This window comes from Sinohyriopsis cumingii, chromosome 15 (genome assembly GCF_028554795.1).
Source record: "Sinohyriopsis cumingii isolate HCF-2022 chromosome 15, ASM2855479v2, whole genome shotgun sequence".
NCBI classification, from domain to species: Eukaryota; Metazoa; Mollusca; class Bivalvia; order Unionida; family Unionidae; genus Sinohyriopsis; species Sinohyriopsis cumingii.
The window spans coordinates 106,776,657-106,801,369 of NC_142975.1; the positions used below are offsets into that span (position 1 = coordinate 106,776,657).

The 24,713-nt window shown below is 39.3% G+C and overlaps 1 protein-coding gene across 2 annotated transcripts in view; it reads right to left on the reverse strand.

Annotated features, from left to right (window-relative positions):
- LOC149782430 (neural cell adhesion molecule 2-like) overlaps positions 1 to 22,959 on the reverse strand; it is a 189,514-nt gene extending 166,555 nt beyond the window's left edge. For both annotated transcript variants that reach the window (XM_089933829.1, XM_089933828.1), the window contains exon 1: positions 22,788 to 22,959. In XM_089933829.1, the coding sequence (XP_089789955.1) occupies positions 22,788 to 22,860 (73 nt within the window). In that variant the 5' untranslated portion in view covers positions 22,861 to 22,959. The remainder of the gene's footprint in view (positions 1 to 22,787) is intronic.
- Positions 22,960 to 24,713: the final 1,754 nt, after the last annotated feature.

Below are 24,713 nucleotides of genomic sequence, written 5' to 3' on the forward strand. Positions count from 1 at the left end.
ATCGAAGGAGACCATTTAGGAGCATGGACGGACGAACATCCCGATGACAAGATTCTAAGTTTCGCCAGCGGAGGTCCTAAAAATTACGGCTACCAATACCGGGACAAACAAGGAGAAGTGCACATGAAGTGTAAAGTGAAAGGATTGACTCTGAATTATTGTACCAGTCGAGTGGTCAACTTTGACGTATTGAAAGAAGCCTTGCAGTCTGGAAAAGATCAACACTTTAAGGTGACCACCTATCAACCCAACAAAATTGTACGTTTACCCACTCACCACATCGTCAGTCGACCCTTGGAAAAAGTCTATTAAATTGTGTACCAGAAGTGAGTGCGACTTCCCAATCATTTCACCTTACCATAAGGACATGTTGGTATTGGTCTGTATATAAAAAGGAACCCTAGGCAAGATCGATAGTTCATTGTGACTACCAAGACCAAGCGAACAAGATGAATACTTTCAGAGAAACACACAACAAGTTTAGACAGGCACACTTCAAGTTTGGGGCTTCTGAAGTGGTAATGCGATTGTGAGCCTTGTGATGGGAACGATGCTGTACGCTGTGACCTTAGCGATACCGTAAAGCATCATGGGAACTTTGTTCTCACTACCCCTATCATGGAAAGTGATGCTGTGCATGCCAAACCTGAGGGATGCGAAAGCGATGCCACTCGTCCTCTTGGACACTTTACTGGGTTTCGTTTTAAAGGTGGATGTTCACATTGACGTCTACCCCCCCCCACGGATGTCATCCAGCCCTGAGCAAACTCCTGTCCATGTCACCCAACCCTCATCGAAACGAACATGTGAAAGACAAATATTCATTCCCTGTGCGTTCGTCGGAATACTGCAACTTTGAAAATCGTCTTCAATCGTTCAAAGGAAAATGGCCTAAGTATCTGGGAGGCCCGACCCCCGAAGAATTAGCCAGAGCCGGATTTTCTATCTGGGCGAAGGAGATAAGGTCAAGTGCTTCAGTTGCTATGTGTCACTTCACCACTGGGAACCCCAAGATTCGGCCTACCTAGAACATGCTCGTTGGTCACCGAATTGTCATTACTTACCCTTAGTGGGACCAAGACATTGAAGGAACTTACCATGTCGTTGAAGAAGAAGAATCCAGATTGGTTAGGAGTCAAATGTTGGACATCACCGAGACCAGTATTTAAACTTCATTTCAAAAACGATACTGAATCATTACCTAAAGAACTGCAAGAGAAGATTTACAAGGAAGTTTGGCAGGGACTTGCCAGAGTGAAATCTCAATGGGTAACTGTAGAACTTTTGTGCCGAGAAATTCACAAGAGGAAAGTGAAAAAAATCAATCAAGGTGTTAGATTTCTCTGGGTCAAGTGTGCATTCATCCTATTATATCACTCTAGACCATTTACATCAAAAGACTTCAATGAGATTCTTGGACGTTACCCTGAATGGCAGTGGTCAGAAATTACTCACTATATGGATTACTTTTGCTCTAGGAGAAGATTGTGAATTGTACTGACTGACCTGTTTATGGATACTTTGCTAGAGAACATTCATGGCTTACCTGTAGAGTTGAGAGAACACATTTACCGAGAACTGGTCAAAATACATGTCAAACGTAAAGAACAATTGCATCTGTTACGTCACCAGTGTTTGAACCACTAGTACCTGAATGGTATAAAAGAACTGATTGGTCACAAATTGTTTCAGTGGTCAGAACTTGTTCAACACTTTGAGTTAGTGAATGAACGAAATGTTCATAATTTTGGTTACTTCGAGATTCACCTAGAGCAATGCATTGAGAAAGACAAGTTAAAGGATTACCAACATATTTTACGTGGAATCTGCTTAGCGGAAGAGGAAACATCTAAACAAACTCTGAAGTGTAGGTTACAGTATGCAAGATTTAGATTCCCCACTGGAGAACGAAGATGTCTAGTTAGAAAGTACCTTTATTGCTTCCGAAATAAAGAGACTATAAAATCAGGAATCCATGCCACGGCTTATGTCACCTGTGATTGAACAAATTCCGTGGAAGGAACTCAATGACCATATTCAAACCGTGGATCATTACCATCGATTATTACAAGAACTATATCCATTCAATTTGGGTCGACAAGTGGTGTGTGTCTTAGTGACTTGTTTTCTGGGATTTCGTTTACCAGCCGATTCCTTGTGGACTCTTTACGATCAGTACTTACCATCCAAATGGTCACGAAGACTCCTTTAACTCAAAGCCTTGTGTTTTCATCTGGATACTTCTTGACCTCTACGGGAAAAAAAGATTTGTCAACTTTTAGCTACCCGAGACGTGTATGACGATGTGTGTAGCTTGTGACTTACACCCCCATTGGACAGATGTCCGTGCCTGGAAAGAATGGGATTTTGAGGCTTGGACCCAAGAAGTGGCCCAGTATGCACGAGAGTTGTTCAAGGAAAAAAGTCACTTTTCAACCTGTGTTAGTGACAGCGCCAAAAAAAACCGTCACCCAGGTCAGGACTGTTGTGGACATGCCTCAAAGACCCTTTCGGGAGGACACTTGTGTGACCTTACCCGCTATAGAACTGGTCAGAACTTTACCCAAAACATGTTGTACAGACACTTGTTTCTATTCCACGTTGATAACTTTGCTGTGCCTTTTATCGTTGTACTTAAGTCTTTGGCTTTTATGTATTTTTGTCTTTCGTATTCATGTTTAAAACATTCAATAAACGTGTATAAAAGTATATAAACTCTTGTCTTGTTTGTTTTCATGTCACAAGTGACATTCCTCACACTATGGCTACCTCTGCTGTCTCTGCTTCCTCTTCCTCTACTGTCAAAGTCATCAACGAACACTTAGATCATCATCCCTTTAACATGATCATTGCTGGACCTAGCGGTTCAGGCAAAACTGAATTTGTCAAGCGTTTGATTGAACAAAAACATCATTTGATCGATCGTCCACCCCAACGCATCATGTGGTGTTACAAAGAGTGGCAATCAGCGTATAGTCTCTTGCGAGAAAGTCAAGGCGATTCCATCGTGTTTGTGGAAGGCATTCCTAAAGAAGACGATGGCATCGTCTCTGACTCCCGTCAAACCCATTTGGTCATTTTTGACGACATGTTAGGAGAAGACGAAGAAGAAATTAAACTGTGGTTCACGCGCAAAGGGCATCATCGTAATGCCAGTGTCGTTTACATCACTCAAAATTTGTTTCAACAAAGTAAAGCCCATCGCACCATCAGTCTCAATGTGCATTACGTGGTCTTGTTTAAAAGCCCTCGAGATAAATCGCAAGTGCAAGTCTTAGCCAAACAGTTAGGAACGCCTTGGCTGAATCAGGCGTATAACGATGCCACTCACACTCCACACGCCTATTTACTCATTGATTTGAAACCTACGACCCCCGATGATTTGCGATTTCGTACCCACTTGTTTCACCACTGGTGCCAAGATGGAGGGCCCATCCTGTACATGTCTCCGTCTTCGACTTAATTTCACTCCAAAAAAAAAATCTATAAAAACCTCAGACACTTTTTGTCTGTCTCACACAGTTTGAACATGACGTCCCTTCAGTTGCATCTTCCCGTCTAATTGATTCGTGCCTTGTACAGCATCAGTCAAGAAAAAAATCTGCAAATATGAGCTCGTGTCTTAAAAGCTAGTCTCAAAGAAGTCTTACGATGGTTCACGGTGACAGCACATCAATTACTCCAAGGGATCATTCAGATTCCTCATCAAACCAAACGCTTTTTTGATCGAAACAAAGTCGCTTTGACCCAACTGGCCGATCCCCGCATCGACACTCAAACCAAAAAACAAATCATTTTGAAACCTGGAGGGAACGGTACTCTAGGAGGGGTCATCATTCGCTCTGTCTTAAGATGGGATCCTAATGCTCTCAAAGTTCTCCCCAAGAAAAAAGAAGTCAAACGAAGCTCCAAGAAGAAGAAAAAGACCAGGTCCCCAAAGAGACCTGTGTCTCCAAGAACTTCTCCAGTGGAGGGACCCTCCTCTTACCAGACACCACCCCAGAAAAAGAAAAGCCCCCAGAAGAAAACTAGTCACAAGAGAAGCACTTCGGACATGACGCAACTTTACACTCGCAAACCACGACCTGCCACGGCGGTGACCGCATCTCCGGTAGCCTCAGGTTCAGTCACTTCTCTGTTGATGACACCAAGAACTGAAAAGTATTTGGAGATGTTGATCACACCAAGAACATCTCCGTTTATGACCCCAAGAACTTCCCCAGTGGCAGGACCTTCCCATTTAACGGCAGTGGCCGCGGCTCACAAAGTACCTTCTCCCAAAATCAAAGTCCAAGAGAGATCGGGTATGTTACAAAGTTTACTGGATTTGTCCAAGCAAGAACTGGCTCGATTTAGTCCGTTGCGTACCCCTGCACGACATGTCATGCCTGTCCTCAAGCTGATACGACGTAAAGACAATCAATGGCGACGTGTTCCAGTATAAAAAAGGTCTGTGACTAAGTAGGGGTATCAGTGTTTTTGGTGCTGAAGACTCAAAGATGTCACCCTCCAGAAAACATCCCTCTTCTAAAACCCAAGGAAAGAAAAGGAAAGGACTGCCTCCTCATTTAGTCAAACATGGGGACATGTTATCTGTCCTGTCCAAAGCTTCTCCACCCCTACAAAAAAAACTCATTCAATCAGCCTCCAAAGAGGTCATCGATACCGTGTGCGAATGTTGTTTGAACGTGTTGAAAGGCACGATCCCTTTGTCCAAACACCAGAAACAATGCTTAGGCAAACATCGTCACGCTCTCCGTCAAATGGTTCAAAAGAAAATTCCCCTTGGCCAGAAGAAGAAGATGTTGGTCCAACGTGGAGGAATTTTACCCCTCTTGCTAGGCCCATTGCTGAAAGAAGTCTTGGGAACCATGTTGGGAGGGCTGGTGGGAGCAAGATAAAAAGGCCCTCTGAAGTCCCAAGATCTCAGAATCGACCTCTGACATCCCATGGAAGGATGAAAACTAGCTTTAGTGCCTTACAAACGATGGATGGAATACCATCGTTGGCAAGAACAACGCACCCCACATTTACCTCCCAATCCCAATTTGAGTGAAATGTCCCAGTTACAACATGAATTGCAGTCCTTGATTGATTGCCAAGATTTGTCCGAAACAGAAAAATCGCAAAAGTATGGTCAACTCTTGCAACAACTGCAACTCTTTCACCAGAAAGCTCTACCCACTCTGAAAGATTTTAAGACCTTGATGAAAAGTCCAGCATCATCATCACTACCACCACCACCACCACTACTACCATCCCCAGGGGTCACCAGAGATGCTACCCCACGAAGGCCTGAGAAAGAAGAGATACGAGAAGTGTTTCAAACACCGTCAGCAGCTCCCCTTTCTAGTAAGATTGCAGCAACCTTGTTGACCCCATCCCCCACACCCCAACGAGAAGAAATGAAAGCTTGGGTTAAAAAAATGATGTCAACTCCTCCTTCGACAGAAGTGAAAAAGAAAGAAGGGAAACCAGAAGTGAAAAAAAAAAAGAAGACCAAAGCCATTCCATTGCCACCTCCACCACCACTAAATTCGTCTTCTACTCCCGTAGCCCATCGGACATGTAAATCCGTTTCCAAACCACCATTTCGTCCCTCCCAAAGTAGCATCTTCGAAGAGTGGGTGCCTTATTAACAAACCAAAAAAAAATGGAGAAGGTGTTAGCCAGCATTTACTACGATCCCTCCCATCCTGCAGGTTTTGCAGGAGTTCAAAAATTGTATCATGCTGCCAAAACGCGACAGAAAAGTCTCCATTTACCTCAAGTGCAATGATGGTTACAAGAACAAGCTACTTACACTTTACACAAACCCATTCGACGCAAGTTTTCCAGAAGTCGCACCCGAGTGGAAGGCATCGATCATCAATGGCAACCCGATTTAGCCGATGTCTCTCCTTTGGCCAACTACAATCACTGCTACAAATATTTGTTTTGTGTCATCGACGTCTTTTCCAAATCTGCCTGGGTCTACCCTTGACTTCCAAATCAAGCAGTGAGTTAGTGCGAGCCCTGCAACGAGTGTTGAAACAAAGCAGTCGTCACCCTCTTCGATGGCAAACGGACAAAGGCAAGCGTTCCAAAAAGAATTAAAGAAACGTGACATTCATTTTTTTACCACCAAGAATCCTGAAACCAAAGCCAGCATCGTGGAGCGTTTTCAACGCACTTTGAAAGAATGCATGTGGAAATATTTTATGCATCACCACACTCTGAAGTACATCGACATCTTACCGCACCTGGTGCAAGCGTACAACCAATCTTACCATCGAAGCATTGCACGTGCCCCACAAGAGGTGACTCCCAAGAACGAAGTGCTGGTGTTTTAGCGCCTGTTTGGTACATCCCTGATGAGGGCTGTCCCCAAGAAAAGTGGAGTGTTGGCCGTAGGAGATTGGGTGCGCATTGGCAAAACCAAAACGCACTTTCGACAAAGGTTACTTACCTAACTGGACTACCGAATTGTTTCGTGTCACTGGATGAGTGCATGGTCGTGATCCTGCCATCTATAAATTGGAAGACATGAACGGAGAAGTACTCAAAGGAACGTTTTATTTGCCCGAGTTACAAAGTGTCACCAAAAACGAAGATGACGTGTACGACATCAAAAGCATTCTCAAACGCAGAACCCATAAAGTGGGCAAACGACGTGTCAAAGAAGTCAAAGTACGTTGAAAAGGATATCCACCCAGTTTCGATTCTTGGATCGATGCTTCGCAAGTCATCGACTGTAAAAAGAAGTGACCATCATGCCCTTTCACACAGACGCAGCTACGGCGACCACTCCTTCACCCAGTTCTTCTCTGCAAGATTTACAGAAACAACCCTTGTGGGTGTGGTGTGGAGAACGTGTGCCTAAAACACAGTCTTTTTCTGCCAAATCTTCGTGGCGTATTGTGTCATCGGGAAAGCCATTGCCAATTTGAGTTTGCAACAAGGAGACAAACAATTGTGGACCATTTTATTGAGCAGTTGCATCGGTTACCTGCTTCCCAATCCCTCCTTCAAATTCACCTCGAACGGGAACAACGGGAACCTTGTGTCCAGTGCCAGTGTCAGTCACCACTCCAACAACAATAACCCCATTTTGGGCGGAGACACGCCTCTGACGTCCAGTAAGCCCTCGGACAGCCACAGAACTCTGGAATTATGAGTCACCAAAACCAATTTTACTTAACCTTACCCAGTGACAGTTCCATGGAGGTGTTTCCCAACAACACGTTGTGCTGTTACATGGCAAAATTACCTCAGGCCATCCTATTAGATCACGAAGCCCATTGGGAAGTGGCTTTAGTGGAAATCATTCACCCGACCCAAGTCCTCAATGTCCTTCCCAATCAAAATTCTTTTACGGTGGAAGTTCATGACGAGCAAATGTACTTGGATACCCATGTCAAATATGACAAGAAAACCCCTGGCACAAAAAAATCAAAAGTGGACCACCTATCACTTGTTCATTCCCCGAGGCTATTATTTTAGTGGTCAACATTTGGTGAGCACCATAGCCTCCAGGTTTAATGTCGTGTTTCTGAAAGCTTTGGAAAGTGTCAAAAAAAGTGTCACCCTGGAATACCACAAAACAGCTCGTCGCTTCCTGATGAAATTTCCCGAGGGGGGTAAAATCATGTCTTTCTTATTTTGTCCTGAATTGTTTGCCATGTTGGGCGGGGACATGGAGCTGAGGAAGAAAGTAGAACAACAAAAAGTCGAATTACCAGTCATTTCCGACAACGATACTTTTGCCAAGTTTTTTTGTGCCCCGGTAGAACTGAACCAAGGACTGAATTTGATCTTTGTGTACTCCGATGTAGTGGAGTACAACGTGGTGGGACACACCTCCGTACCGTTAATGCGTGTCATTCCTTTCAAAGTGGATTCTGCCACGTTCGCTGACAAGGATGGTGGAAACACTTATCACGTTCACCGCGAATTTGTACATCCTCACTATCTGCCTGTCAGCAAGTCTTATTTGGACACGGTCAACATTGCTATAAAAGGAGACCTGGGACAAAATATTCCATTCACCAAAGGAAAAGTCACAGTGAAACTCCATTTTCGAAAACGGTTCTCTCACGACTCTTAAGTCATGTATCCAGTGTACCAAGGGGTTGCTCGACAGCGAGGACACGGTTTAGGAGATATGTTAAAATCGGCCTTTCGTTCGGTGGTCCCAGTCTTGAAACCGATGGTGACACGCGGATTGCACGCCTTGAAAGATGCGGCACTGACGCAAGGCAAAGAATTTCTCCAAAATGTCATCATCGACAAACATAGCCCCAAAGAAGCTTTCTTGAGGGCAGGCAAAAATGTCTTGCTGCAAACGGGTAAAGACCTTTTGGGACGATGAGAAACACCTATAAATGCCCTGCACACTACCAAGTCAGGCATTCCTACTTCTCTGACGGCACAGCAAGGACAAGGCAGAAAGAGACAACGACGAAAACACCCTTTCACCAGACTTCACACTTCTAAAACTAGAAAGGCAAAGAAAAGAAGAACCGTCCGAGACTTAGACATTTTCGATTATTGAGAAAGAGAAAAAATGATGCACCGAGAGTCTTGCACTTGTTCCAAGTCGGAACTGGATCTGTTTGCCATGCCACCCACCATGATGACCATGCAAGAATCCCAGTTGGTGGAATTTCACCCCATCTCCTCTTTGACAGCCTCAGCCCCCATCGAGTATGAAATCAAAGGACAGCCCGAAGATTATATCGATCTAAATAGCAGTTACTTGTACCTGAAAGTCAAATTTGTCGATGATGACAATACAACCCTAGATGGTGATGAGGTAATAGCTCCCGTCAACAATTTCATGCATTCCTTGTTCAGCAGAGTGGACTTTTGAATAACAAACTAGTCAGTAGCAGCATGGATACTTACCCATATCGAGCATACCTGGAAAATCTCGACATACGGAATAGATGCCAAGAACACTCATCTCAATGCCTGTGTGGTATGGGAAGCTGACGATGCAGGCCAGTTTGAAGAATTCGAAATTAATACAACCAAAGAACACAATGCGGGATTTGTAGAACGAAGAGACAGAATCATGGGAGCCAACAAAAGTTTAGAACTGATGGATCGTTTGCATTTGGACATGTGGTTGCAAGAAAAGTATTTGTTGAACGGGGTGAATGTCCACCTGAGACTGAATCGTAGCAGTACCACTTTCCATTTGATAGGTACTACTGCTTGCAAAACTGTCATCGAGGAATCCAGGCTCTACGTACAACGCGTGGAAGTGTTACCCAAAGTGGGAAACGACATCAGTCAAACGTTGAGCAGAACGACCGCCAAGTATCCCATCCAACGCGTGGAAGTGAAAACTTTCACCATTCCCAAGGGGCAACAATCCATGATCGAAGATCATCTGTTCCAAGGACAGTTACCCAAACGTTTAATCATTGGTATCATCGAGAATTCAGCCTTCAACGGAGACTTCACTAAAAATCCTTTCTACTTTCGACACTTTGGCTTGTCCAAGATCGAAGTCAGTCGCAACGGCAAGACCTTGTGTACCCGACCCTTCGAACCTGACTTTGACAAGAAGAATTACTTGAGATCATACTTGTCCCTGTACAAAGCCACCAGTCAGTTAGGAACCAACACCAGTCACGGCATTACGTACGCCGATTATGCAGGAGGCTATGCTTTGTCGGCTTATGATTTCAATCTAGACCAAAGCAGCAACGAGGGACATTTCCACCCTATAAAATCGGGTCAGATTCGTGTGGAAATTCAGTTTGCAAACCGGACCCCTGATGAAACGGTGAACGTCATTCTGTATGCAGAATTTGATAATACAACAGTTTGAGAGAAGTCATTCTAGATTATTAGAAGCTATGGAAGACTGTTATCCCTCTTTACCTAGTGGAGAAACTTTGGAGATGAAATGTGAGGAGACCGTGGAAGAATCCTAAGACAAAGACGAAGAAGTTGTCATGATGAAGTCGAGATGGCCAGAACAAGAATCCCATTTAGTCTCCTGTTTTGCCAAACACTTGGTTGAAAAAATTACAGAATTGATCAAGAAAAATTGCTATGGATGTCAAAACGATCATCCCAGTCAAATTCAACACGATAAATGCCTAATGCTGAGTCAAGAAAAATTGGACGAGTATCTGGATGAAGCTTGGAGTCTCATCTCGGACGAAGTCATGTTGCACCAGTGGTATAAAGACTTGCGTGAACATTCTTGTCCACCATTAACCACTCAAGAGATCCGTCATATCGAAGCTCTCCTGAATCAGAGTGGGGAGACGAAGCGAAGAAACGGTTATTTGTCAGACATTTTCAAGCAAAAAGTCAGGACCAAATTGATGACTTATTATTACCTGTGAAAAAGAAGAAGAAAAAAACACACAAAACATGGATACCTGGGAACTTTATTACCTTTTGAACCACAGTTCCTACACTGCTTCTTGGAATCCTGTTGTCTGTGCTAAAGATGAACTTCCTCATCGCAAACCTCAAGACCATCAAGTTTATGTGATCAACACGGACGACAGTCATCTCCCAGGAACCCACTGGGTAGCCGTCTACTTTCCTCAAGAAGGATGTGTGGAATATTTCAATTCGCATGGATTGCCTCCTTTGGAAGACGATATCATTGACTTTATGAGAAGAAATGCTCAGACCATCCGATTCAATAATGTGAAATTACAAGGCACAGATTCCTTGGTGTGTGGACAATATTGTGTGTATTTTCTGCATCATCGCAGCCTGGGCTATTCCTTAGAACATTTAGTGACTCATTTTGATCCTCGTTCTTCTTCTAGAAACGATGTGAAAGTAGATAAATGGTTTTGTGACCATTATGCTTTTCTTTTGTCTCAAGCTAGGAAACTTAGTGTCCATCAATGGCCTAATGACTTCCAACAGTGGAAATCACAATTTCATTAACAATGTTGTCAACCCTGTCCAAAATAATGTGCGAGTTGAAAAAAATTGTTTGGTATTTGAAAAAATGTTTGATGCTATATTGTTAGATTATTGTGAAAAATGTTATTGTTGTTTGTTAAAGTGATTTTGAATAAAAAATGTTTTTTTTGAAGGAAAAATGCCTTTGTCTTTTGTTTGGCTATAGGAATCTTGATTCACGCTCTTTGACTTCTTTCTATCCCTCTCATGACATTCAATGAACGTTCTGGCTCAAAAAACCGTGTAGGGATGTTTTCCTTCACGTCCGCGCTTTGACTCTAAAAAACGGGGTAGTTTCCAGTCTAACCATCCATTGTCGAGTCATCCTCCTACGAAGATGTGCTCCAAACTAGCTAAGCTAAATGAAGCCTACGTGAATTTGCATAGGGTCAGACATAGTCTGATACCGAAGGCTGAAGAGATAGAGAATGTGAGAATGTTAAAAGTCACTGAAGACCTGATAGAAGAGCTCTTCAGAGAAGAAATTAACAGGGAGAAAGAAGAATGGACAGAGAAGTACAGACTTCAGAGACAGCAGCAACAGCAACAACAACAACAACAGCAGCAGCAGCAGCAACCTGAATCTGACAGAGACTTTGTCGATTGTCGTATTGATAACAAAGAGTTCTTCTCTTTCCGAAGAAGCAGACCTATCATCAGAAAGTCTATCGTCAGAGGACGTCGCATTCTTAGAAACTAAAAGATCGCCCTAGCTTCAACTTCACGCAAGCAAAAAACAGCCCTTTTCAGGGCTACCCCAAATCTCTAGAAAAGAAATAACAATCGATTTGCCGATGTGTGTATGTAGAGTAGTGTGAATATAAACACTTACTCTTTTCTGGTGTGATTGTATATGTTTATGTGTCTGAGTGATTGTAAGTGCTCAAGTACGTTTGTGTGGATAGTAGATTATGATCATGTTTTTTTTGCTGTTTGACGTGCGTGGATAGTAGATTTGGGGTTTAATTTGACTGCTTTGCGTTTGTGGATAGTATATTATTTGTTTAATGAAATTTTTTAGAATAGTGATGGGTAGTATAAAAAAGTAAGTGAGTGTTTCTTTTAAGTCTGCGCGTTGTTTGGTCATGATCTAGGCAATATAAATTTTGTTTTGGGGGATGTTTTCCTTCACGTCCGCGCTTTTAGTATAAATTGAAAATTGCTCGTCATTCTAGTTACCCTTGTTGATTGATCAACACCAGAATGAACACCAAACTAGCTAAACTTCTAGAACTCCAGATGCACCTGGAATATGCCAGGCGCATACTAAATGAACTGGCCGCGGAGGCCATCGTCGAAGAGGGAAGAATGAAAGAGGAGGAAAGAAGAAAAAAAGAGGAGGAGGAAAAGGGGAGAGGAAATTTCAAAATCCCAGAGACAGAAGATTGGGATTCTGAAGCCACTTATCCCACCTCTGCACTCCCAACAAAAAAAGTAAAAGGAGACTGGGGAAGAAGATGTGTGTGTGGTGCCAGGCCTGGAAGGTGCCATCATTAACCAGGTGTCCCTGGAGTTCAAAACAAACAGCCCTTTTCAGGGCTACCCAATACTCTAGAAAAGAAATAGTAATAGATTTGTCAATGTGTGTATGTAGAGTAGAGTGAATATAAACACTGACTCTTTTTTTCATTGTGTGTGTGTGTGTGTGTGTGTTTGTAAGCGCTCACGTAAGTTTGTGTGGATAGTAGATTATTGGGTTATGTAAGAGCTTAAGTTGGTTTGTGTGGACAGTAGATTAGGGTTTAATTTTAATGCTTTGCGTGTGTGGATAGTAGATTTTGGGTTTGTTTATTGCTGCACCACATATGTGGATAGTAGATAATATGAAATGAGAAAAGTAGGGGATGTCTTCCTTCACGTCCGCGCGTTTTAAGTGATAATATAGGTAATATAAATTTTGTTTTAGGGGGGATGTTTTCCTTCACGTACGTGCTTTAACTATAAGAACCCTCAGTGTTCATTATTCGCACCATTCCACAGAATAAACAAAATGAAGATGGAAGTGTCCCAACTGTTTAACAATTTAAGCCATGTTTATTTTTGGATGGTGGATGGGGAATATGAAGTTGAAAGGACTGAAAGAGATTGGAGGTTAAGAACAAGTCTGCACTATGTGAACAAACTAAAATTAGCCAGGGAGATGATAGAGGGATTAATTGAAGAAGTGAAGAGATTAAGAGGGCTGATAAATCCCCCTTATGTCAGAGTGGGGACAATAAAAGAGGCCATGGAGAAGGTAAAAGAAGTAAGAAGGTTTTTGGAAGAGATAGAACAAAGGTCAGAGTGGCCCTTTGTCAAAAGGAGTGTTGAACAATTGAAAAAAGGGGAAGAAAAGATGAGAAAGGTGATAGATGAAGAAGTGCAGAAAATCAAGGACAGGTGGGCAAAAGATAGGAAAGAAGAAGAAAATAGAAAGAAAAAGGAAGAACTAGAGAAAGTGATCGCTAACTGGATGAAAATCCAACAGAAGTATCGAACCATGGGTCACCCGGACTGGATACCGGAAAATGAAAAGAGAAAGAAAAGGGAATTTTGGAAAAAATAAGGGGATGGATAAAGGAGTTAAGGAGTTAGAAGAAGAAGAAGAAAACCAAAAGCCTTTTTCAGGGCCACTCCAATCTCTCGAAAAGAGATAGACTTTCAATTGCCTACCCCATTTTTTATTTTTTATTTTTTTATTTTTATAAAAAAAATAGAGACCCCTCCTTGTTTCAATATTTTTTTTGCCTGTTCCCTTTCCATAGACCCATCAGGTCAGGACCGTATTAAAATAGGGTCCTGACCCTGTTCCATTACCCCTTGATGCTCAACAGACCCACACTCTATTCCCATGTTCAATTCTCCTTGTCCCTAGACAGTCCCACATGTTAAATTCCCCTTGTCCCTAGACAGTCCCATCCACCATGTTAAATTCCCATTGTCCCTAGGGTACAAACTCTGTGCTCTCCATGTTAAATTTACATAGTCCCCAGGGTACAACCCTCCTAGTTTAACATGAAAGTCCCCTTGTCCCTAGGGTATCCCACTTCACTACTGATATGCTATAATTTATAATAATTATAAATGAAAAAGAGGTGGAATGTATTGTAGTTGATCATTATTTGTACCATACTTTATACCATACTTTATTATTATTTGCATAAATTAATACAATTGCAAGAAAAATCATGGAAAGGTTTGTCCATTATTGGGTGGGCACCAGACTGATGCCCCCCCCTCCCCACTTAACCAAAAATATAAAGTGTTTTTCAAGTATTTTTGTATCCCCAAAGATGTGTGTGCTTGTTTCAATTTTACAAAAGAACTGTGATCAAAATTTAAATTACAACTTAATTTTGATGGGGTATTTATTGAGTCCTAGTGTTATGTAAAGAGTAATAGTCCGAAACATGGGTCTCATCCACATTTTCAGATTTTCTATCCCTAATGTTTGGTGATCTTTGCCAAAGGTCTCCTACGTCCCATGTATGCTATGTGTAGGGATGGTAGAACTATTTGTCAATTTTTTCTTAATATATATTTTTATATGGATTTTTCAAATTCATTAATGTGTCCTGGTATCAATTTTTATATTTGTGAAATTATTTCCAATTTAGAGTTTTGGCGTGAGGAACGGTGTAATAAAAGTTGAAATTAAAATAAAACCTAGTGTTTTATGTGACTATGTGTATTATTTACTTCATGTACCACCAACGCATCGCCTATACTTTCTTACAGCAGTACCAGATGCAGATATGTGAAAGGAATCGAGAATGTGGTCGCCGATTTCATCAGCAGAAGTGCTGAAATGACACATCAATCTCATGATAACCATATGTTGCGTGTATATTCATGTCTGTATTCATCGTGTAGTGTCATTTTAATTTTGTTTCATTTATTGCTATTAGCAATGCACATTTGCATTTGGAACAAATTTTGTGGAATAAAATCCCAATTTTATTCTCAAGCGCCCCAGTTAATAGTGTATAAACTAAGGTATTATTACAAGCCATGGTTAGATGTCTGAACATTTCCGCAGGCTAGACTTAATCACCACAGGCAGTGGATCACACGAATTCCCACCTATGTGTTACAGCTTAGTCCTAAGGGCAGAGGAATCCGTGAGGGGAACAGGGTGTGTTCTAAATCCGTTCCCACATGGACAGACAGGACATTGTCCGCTAAGTTTGATTGGATCAGAGACATCCAATCGGAATTGAGATAGTGTGATAACAATTTTGATCCAAATTATAACTTCCAACTAGCAAGCAAAAATTTAATCTCGCCTAGGAAGATACCTGAGCAATATTGGATTACTCCAAGGAAGCCACTTGTAATTTGTAGTACGTATACTTAATTACTAGGATCATTTAGTACGTAGAATTACCTTTGAAATGTTTAATTTACATGTATATTTGAGAAATGAGCTTGAGTATTATGTAAAGATTAGGCTGACTGTTAGCTTGTGGTCAGAATTAATTTTGTAATTCGCTATTAGGCTACTTCGTAGTAAACCAGTGCATTTATTCATGTGATATGTTAGAATTTACACGTGCTTGAATTGTGAATTTGGAAAATGGTTGAAGTGTATAAGATTAGTTAATATGAATGTATGGATATATCAGAGCATGGATATTTGAATAGTTGTGTACTCTGTATGAACTGTAATGTAAAGATATGCGTCTGATTGCTGTGATATTGTTTAATATAATGGGATTAGGAATATGTACTGATGTGACGCAATTTATTGATGCATGTATAGAAGTAATTGATACCTTGCTTTTATTACGACGTTTTACTATACAAGAATGTGCAAGTATTTTTAAGTGAATGAATGCGTTACCGAAGAAATGTAATAGCTGTTATCTGATGATAGGCTGGGTGTAGTGTGAGATGAGATGGATACAGAAAATACTGTACTGTCCTTGTGTTTTCACAGGAAGCTTTTAGGGGGACAGAACTTCCGGTTCAGTTAAGTCCCGAGTCTCTAAGAGGGGAGACGGAAGTGAGACTAGGAGAGCAGTCGGAGTCGACAAGTCTAGTTGGTGGAGAGAGTTGAGGAGGACAAAAAGGAGTCAAGAAGGAGAAGGTGGAAAAGGAGGAGGAGTATAGAGAAGTTGAGGAGGAAAAAGGAATATGGGGAAAGTTGGGAGGAAGAGAAGGAATTGGAGGAATAGGAGAGAAGAATACAAAGATAAGTAGAATACAAGAACAGGTGGAAAGCTATCTCACACTACTAATCAAATGAATTGTTATTAAATTGTTATTCCTTGAATTTTACATTGAATTATTATCGATGTGATTATGAAAGAAGGATTCAATCATTAAACCCCTGCAGATTTATAGATGTACAAGCGGATATTTGGAGATCCGTGGGTAACTCGTGCCCTTGGTTATTGTGCAGTCTATGTTTGTGGACCTCGTGCACGAGCTATCGAGGAAGAGGTGTATCTGTAATGTTGCATTGTTAATCAATTGGTTCATTATATAATTTAAGTAGGTGGTAGTTTCGCGACTAATTCAAGACACCAAGAATATAACACTCTGAGGTCTTTTTTCAGGTTCCACCATGAATACTCCCTTGTTGTTTTGTTCCAGTACCAAAAGATGTGATATTATTAGAAATATTGAGAGAACCAGTAATTGTATCACCGGTGGATAGCAAACGATCATTGATCTCAGTTCTGATTGTGTTGTTGTTGCAGTCTACATATCTTTTTGTTGCTACATCGTCATCTGATTTTGGTTCTCTCACATTAATAATTGTATTTTAACTCATATTGAAATCACCATACATAATATCTCCAATTCTTCTGATGCATCCAGGAAACTCTCCCTTGAGTGTTAAGGCTGATTCCTCTGAGTTTAAATTTTACCGTTTTTAGCAAACACCAAGTTATCTTCAGTTGCAAGGCTTGAAATTAACACAAATTTCTTAGTAGCCAGAAGGACTAGTGTAATGAGAAATTTACTAGTCCTGCCAAATATTTACTAGTCCTGTCCACAAAACAATGTCACACACTTGTATTGAGACAAACAACAATTTTATTTCATAAATAGCATTATCATATAAAATGCAGAAGTACAGAAGTATAAATCCTACTTCGAACCATCAATCAATCAATTCACATTTCTTGTTTCTCAATATAAACTGGATCCAATTCCAGAAAGGGATCCTGGTGTCCTTTCTCGTCCTCCACCTGCACTCTGGGTCCATATCAGGTTTGTTCTAGTCTCCTTACCCGTCTCCCTGAAACATTCCACAAATGTATTGGTGGTGATGGATCATATGTTGGAATATCATTTGTATGAAACATTATAAAGAGTAGGACAGACAGAATCCAAGGTCTCAAACAAGATCTCCAGTCAGTCTTCACCATTTTCATCTCTGAAAAACCCCTCTCAGCATCAGCAGAGTGGGCTGGGATTGTCAGTATAAGGTCAATCAATGCCAGGACATTCTTGTAGTCAGCAGGGTGGGCTGGGATTGTCAGTATAATGTCAATCAATGCCAGAATTCTTGCAGTCAGCAGAGTGGGTTGGGATTGTCAGGATAAGGTCAATCAATGCGAGAATTCTTGCAGTCAGCAGCACATGATTTTACAACTGTGGGCCAAGTCAAAGCATATATGTCTTTGTAACTGCAAGATAACAGAATACAGAATCTGAATACATTTACATAAAGAAAATTGTAATGTCAATTCTTAAATAATGTTTATATTGAATTGATTTTAAAAGCTTTCTTTATTTCTTTAAATGGTAACCTGTTGTAGTTAAGATACTATGTCAAATAAAGAATTTTTAATAAATCTGGCATCAATGATGTTTCTTGTATTTATTTTTTAAATATCTGAATATTGCTTTAGACTAATATCTTTAATATGTCCCATTCCAATTCCACTGCATCAGCATCCACACCTGCGCTGACAAGCACTGGCCAGAAATGCTCCAGCAAATTTGCCACGCCATCATCACCAAAGTCTGTATTAAACCAGAAAATTACATTTTAAGAAAAATAGTTTAGTGCTGAAGAAATATGATGCCTATAGCATTTGGACAACATCTACTAAATAACTACATAAATCGATATATAAAAATATAAAAATGGGCAAAACATCAACTGTCTGATGAAAACAGTAATTGCAGATTACCTGAACTGTCTTGTGAAGCTGGTCATGTATTGAAGTCTGCTATCTTGCATGCACCATCATCAGCATCACTAAATCTGTTCTCAAGACATGAGATTAAGGATGTTGTCACTTGTTCTCTTCTCCTTTGGATCAAATCATCTTCACCAAAGTCTACACCTGTTAGCATAGAAATACTGCCATGCTGTCTAAGTTGAGGGCCTTCCCTGTAAAATATGCAGGGGTTAGAACAATGTACTTGACTGTTGAAATGCAAATGTAAAAGTGTGCTATAACAAGTTATATTCTTAGAACAGCTGAAATTATATGAGTATTAAAACCATAAATGATTAATTTTGCATATAATCTAATCAGTATGATTCAAGTAAGTAATGAATGTAACAGACTGCAGATGAGGAAGATAAATTAGCTAAGCATACTTGAATTTGTACTTCTTCAAAATGGAAATGGTGGCATCCAACTTCTGCTTGATGTCAGCAACTGAAGCACTTGTATCTTACAGCATTAATGACAGTCTGGACTGAAGAGATATAACATCTGTCATGAACAGCATAAATTTCAACGAAACAGGTTTTCTCATTATTTTCAAGAAACCTCTGGCCTTTCCAAGTGCATCTGACGTAACACCTTTCTGTGAAGGAAGCTGATAACAAAAAAAAACTTCTGGTGAAAATCTAACATTAATTTTTAGTTTAATAAATGTTGACAAATTAACATAATATAGATATAAAAATAAATTACAGTAGTAATAAATGTACCCTTTTAATATAATATAAGTTAATAAATGAAAGCAATTTTTCCAATTAAACTCTATACAATTAAACTTATGAATGGAACGTATTTTAAAGTGATAATTTGTTTCATTACTATTCAGTTGCATTATATGCGAGTGACTGAGCCGTGCATTTAAAACTTCATTTTATATTTTCAATGGGTATTTAAATTTTAAATTAAAGATTAATACCTGTTCAAAGTGGTTCTTAATGGCTGTATATCCACTCTAGAAGCTGTCAAGAGCTCTCTGTGTGCGTTAACCAACTATGTGCCTCCAACCCTGCTTGGTATCACTGGTGATACATCTAAAGCAGCAAATGACCTCGTTAAATTACTTCTGTTGAGGGGCCTCTTGTGGTAGTAATAATACAGTCCCATCAAAAGAGTGTTCATCTTTGTCTAACGGGAGGTCTTAAATTTGTCACTATGTCTTTATATGCCAACTCAAGCCGGTGTGCAAAGCAGTGAATACCCTGTAAAGCTGGTTGGGTGTTTTTCAGTTCAGCATTTTTGCCCATCATTACACTTGCTCCATCATCTTGTTCTGCCAATTAGCAATTCCAGCATTATTCAGTGCAGTGGTAATACCTTCAGTATCCCTTCAGCATCTGCCGTTTTTACACTATCAATTGCTAGGAACAATGATTTACAAATTCTTATATATACAATTTCCTCTTCCTGAATTGAACTGTCAATACAACTGTTGCACACTACTGCAAGAAACCTTGCTTCATTCACACCTTTGACAAATTTCTGCCTTTCGCTTTCAGCCATGTAGTGAGAAAATGTAACAACCTGTTTATCATTCCTGTAAGTCTCTCCAAAATCAACTCCTTTCATCTGATCTAGCTGACATCCATACAAAATCAGCGACGGGTCTTCTGTTCTTTATGATAGCATGTGCATTTCTAAACAAATTAACGAGCTGGTCAAATACATTCCGATTTAAACTTTCCAAGATCTTACCAGTGGTCGATTCTTCTGGTGGTATCTGCATAGCTGCTTCTCCCTCTGAACTCATTTTGTGTTGCCCACATGTGCATTTACCAATTCAATTTTAAAGTTTGAACAACCCACAACAAAACTGGATGTTTTCTCTTTGTTTGTTATTGTGAATTCCATACACTAGTTATACTGCATAACGTTCTTTTTCCCATCATAATTCAGCCATTCCCAGTCTTTTGTCCATGTCTTCTGAAATGTTCGACTATGTTTTTCCCTATCATAAAAATTATTCCTCTCTTTTGTCATTTTCATTCAACTTTTGCTTTTTTCCGGAAGCTGAACATCTTTTATAAAACACTACATTTTACCAGTCTTATAAGGTGGGAATTGTGCCTCGTTTTGAAATACGAGATGTTACAATATAGCTGATGCAAATTATTTAAAGTAAGAATAGGAATGGCACACTAATGATTATGTGCTATTGGTTTTAAGAGCAACGTATAGTTTCAAGTTGCGTATGACTCAAGAATATGGTATTTCACGCAAAAGTGGTCTGGGGTGCTTGATAAAAAGCACAAAAGGGCTTCAGAAGGAGTGAACATAGTCTTAAAGCTGAATGTTCACAAAACATAACGACTTTGCTAAAAGTGACCAGACACCTATATTAAAAATGGTTGCTGGAGCACTCAAATTATACAGAAAACTTTCCATTTTTATAATATTGTATAATTCTGAATAATCAGCCCCTACTGCTAATAAAATTTGTCCCGCAATAAATAAGTGTCCAAGGAAAATATTATAAAAGTTATGGTGGCAAAATTGACAAAGCAAAAATGATTATCTCAGTTTTTAGCTCATTATTTTCCTTCATCATTTTAAAATCTGAATGGTGAAGGACACATCTGTCCCCTGCCCAGGGAATCAAAGGTGCAACTTATCTGATATTTTCGTGTAACATATGATACCTAGAGAACATATACTTTGTATATCACACTTATCAAAAGCAGAGTTGGGTGTATCTGGGGTAGATCTGGGGGTCTCATGTATTCGTCACTGAAATACATGCTTGGGAAAACTGGGGGCTGATATTGGACTATGGTGCCATTGTAAAATTTCACAGACTGTAATTTTTAAGCTAAACTTCTGTGGTGAAAATGAAGGTGCAGATCACTGAACAGTCAGGAATGAATGGACTTTAATAAATACTAGAATATATCTGTATTAAACTTCAGCACATAAATTAAGATTTTATTTAGCCTCTAAGATCAATAAATGCACATTTACATAATGATAACAATGTAACTAAGGGGTGCTTCAGTTGGGACGAGTGCCACCATCTTAATATTTTTGTACAGAGTGGACACCCATCTTTAGGGGGCTCCCATTCGTTTAACTTGGATTGAATAATTTCATGAATAGCAGGAAAATTTAAAGTCATACTACCTGCGCAAAGGAAACTATTTGGCTTTAATTTTAAACTTTTAATTACTGGTAATAATTTGATTCGGATCAGAGAAAATTGTCATGAAAAATCCACAAAATGTGTGGATCAGGGAGGGTTTCAGGCAGTTGAGATTTTATTTATGTATCTAAATACGGAATGTGCTGAGAACTTTTTATATCTTCATTTCATGGGAATAGAAGTGTAATATAACATATCCCCAGTCTCATCTTTAAGTTGAAATGCGTGTCAATTCTCTCCCTTTATGAACTGGTAGCGATGGCATCTAAAGAGTCTGACATAATATCTATAAAGTACAACAAAATCTGAAACACAAAATTACCTTATCTGTACAATAAATATACTTATAGTATAGATAAGGTGATTTCTTAATGTACTTTACTGAAAAAACAGCAGACTCCTTTGGTAGCAACTATATCCTCACTGAATATAAATATCATTGCTACCAGTAACCAGATCAGTTTGGTTTTATTATTACCACTACAATACAGTGTCAAACTTGCTTGATACATTTGGATATGAAATTCATGTAATAGTAAAATAGAATAATACAAATGTTTACTTGTATTTTCTACAGAATGAGACTGTTTTCTGTTAAACAAATAAGACATCTCCTCTGTAATTTATCTTTCTTTAAATTTTAAAGTTTTGGAAGCTACTCACTGCACAGGTTGTTGCAGCATCATCCCCCTCCCCATATTAACATCTTCATTTGTCTGCGATTTTATCATTTTACCCTGTTTATAAGATAAGTTAATATTGTTATGGAAAAAATATTAACACAATACTGCTATGCAAATAATAAAATAGTATAAATAGTACTGTATTTAATTTTAACTTTTCATAGAAAATACTAGAGAAAAATGATTTCTTTATGTAAACCCGCATTTATAAAAACAATATTTTTTTGATGAATTAATCTAAAAAAATTCTCATACAGGTAGGCATTTATAAGGAACAAGTACCTGGCTTGTCTTGTTACATGGTCCATATAGTTATTTGAAAAGTAAGGAGATGGATTATACCATCACTTCTGTTTCTCACTTTCACAGGAATAAAGACAAGCTTTTCACATAATTTGGCTTCTGGACAGGACATACTCTCATAATTGCAAATTCTGAGTAAATAAAACTGCCAATTCTGGATTGGCCGAGGCACATTTCCTAAATATTTCCTTGTATATACCACATACATTTGTAAATTATACCTCAAGTACAGTCTAGTTATATTCACTAGTGGCTGCTTCAATAATTAACACAAAATAGTAAAGAAAAAAATTACATTACAGGAATTGTATTCAATATAGAATGCTCACTTTCTGGAGATTTTTTTCTTTCTTTGGCAGACAATAAAGTAAGTTTTTTGCACTTGCTATGAGCAAATACCATGAAAAGGATTATATTTTGTTTGCTAATTTGTGATGCTCTGACTTTCATAAAAATACAATATTTAAAGTTAAGATGAAATTTTAAATTGGTCTGTTATCCCTACTGTACTTAACGATGGCACATCTAACTTGTGAAAGCTGTTCCTGGTTCGTCGAATATACTCACCAGAAACGCATACAATTGTCAAACATAGGGCCCAGAAAATGCCCAAGTCATGAACAAAAAACTTCATACACATCTGCAGACCTAAATCTGATTCCTGCAAATCACCCTAAATCGTTGCACACTGCGTAGGCCTATCACTTCGTCGTTAGGCCCTATACGAAGTGGTACAGGTGTTCCGAATTCGCTCACCGACAGAACGGTGTCAGGTCAGAAAGGACCGGTACTGAAAAGGCCTGGGTTTAAAAGATCACGTCTAGAAATGCTGTTAGCGGGTCAGAAAGGGACAGGAAGCACAAGTCCCTGGTTAAAAAGAACCTCTTGAATAATAATAATAATAGTAATAATAATTGTTCAATTGCACTTTTTGTGTCCTTGTTTTTAAATAAGCCTCTAATCAATTTTTTCTTGTCTTTCTTTCGTAATGTGTCAGAAGAAGAAGGCTGGACGGACAATTAGGTCTACGAATTAGAGAACCCAAATAGAGAAGGAGACAGAAATGGACATACAGGTCTAGAAGGTTAAATCAAGGCCTCTAACGCGTCAGGAAGGATGGGCCTTAGATTAGCGCTGTAGATGATCGAGTTACGATAGGTGGTAGATCGTCTTTGATTAGTCTGCTCCGCTGTTTACAGCTGGATCACGAGCAAAACAATAGTAGCAGTCCTGTAATTAAACGTCTCACTAAACACACCAAGTCATCACAGGACACCGCAAGACTCTCCACCCAAATATTACATATATTCGCACCAAAGCTCTCAAAAACATACCAAGAAGCGGAAGAAAATAAAGCAAACATACACATGGACATATGTTTGACTAAACACCTCAAGACACTACAGGACACCCAAAGACACCGCAAAACTCTCCACCCCAATATTACATAATATGCTCACCAAAGCTCTCAAAAACGTGCCAAGAAGCAAACAAACAAAAGCAAACACACACACAAGGACATCGATACTATCAATGATTGATAGTATTGATTCATGGCTCTATTTCCGATAATCGGGGGGGGGGGGGGATCTTATGCATCAAGTCTCTTTAATTTTATATTTTTTTAAACGATTTCCTCATTAGACGGCAATGCACTGTACTTCCCTCATTTATTTCGCTATAAATTGTCAATATACAAATTTTCATTTGAAACCGTGCACCGAAAGTTTTGACAGAGACGTTTAGAATACATGACCAATGATTGTCACAAACTCTTAACACCGCTCTACGGAAGCGATTTCTATGGGCAGCCGTCGACGCCAAAATTACATTAATCAAATGATCTAGTATGAAATCAAATGATTTAACCTAGCAAATGAAATGATCAATCCAGATTCCAAATGATGTGGTGTCACATGAAATGATTTAACGAACAAAACCGAATGAGGCATTTAGATTTCAAATGACGTGGTATTAAATGAAATGATGTAGAGTGAAATGAAATGATTTAACCCATCAAACGGAATGATGAATTCAGATTCCAAATGATGTTGTGTGATATGAAATGATGTAGCACGAAATGAAATGATTGAACACCGAAAACGAAATAATGAATTCAGATTTCAAATGATGTGGCGTTAAATGAAATGATCTGGCATTAAATAAAATGATTTAAAGAACAAAACGGAATGATGATATCTGCTTCCAAATGACGTGCTATTAAATAAAATGATGTAGTCTAAAATGAAATGATTTAACTCAACAAATGAAATCATGATTTTAAATTCCAAATGATCTGGTACTAAATAAAATGATTAAAAGAACAAAACGGATTGATGAAATCTGCTTCCAAATGACTTATCATTAAATGAAATTACGTAGTATAAAAAGAAATGACTTAACTCAACAAATGAAATGATGAATTCAGATTCCAAATGATGTGGTATTAAATTAAATGATTTAAAGAACAAAACGGATTGATGAAATCTGCTT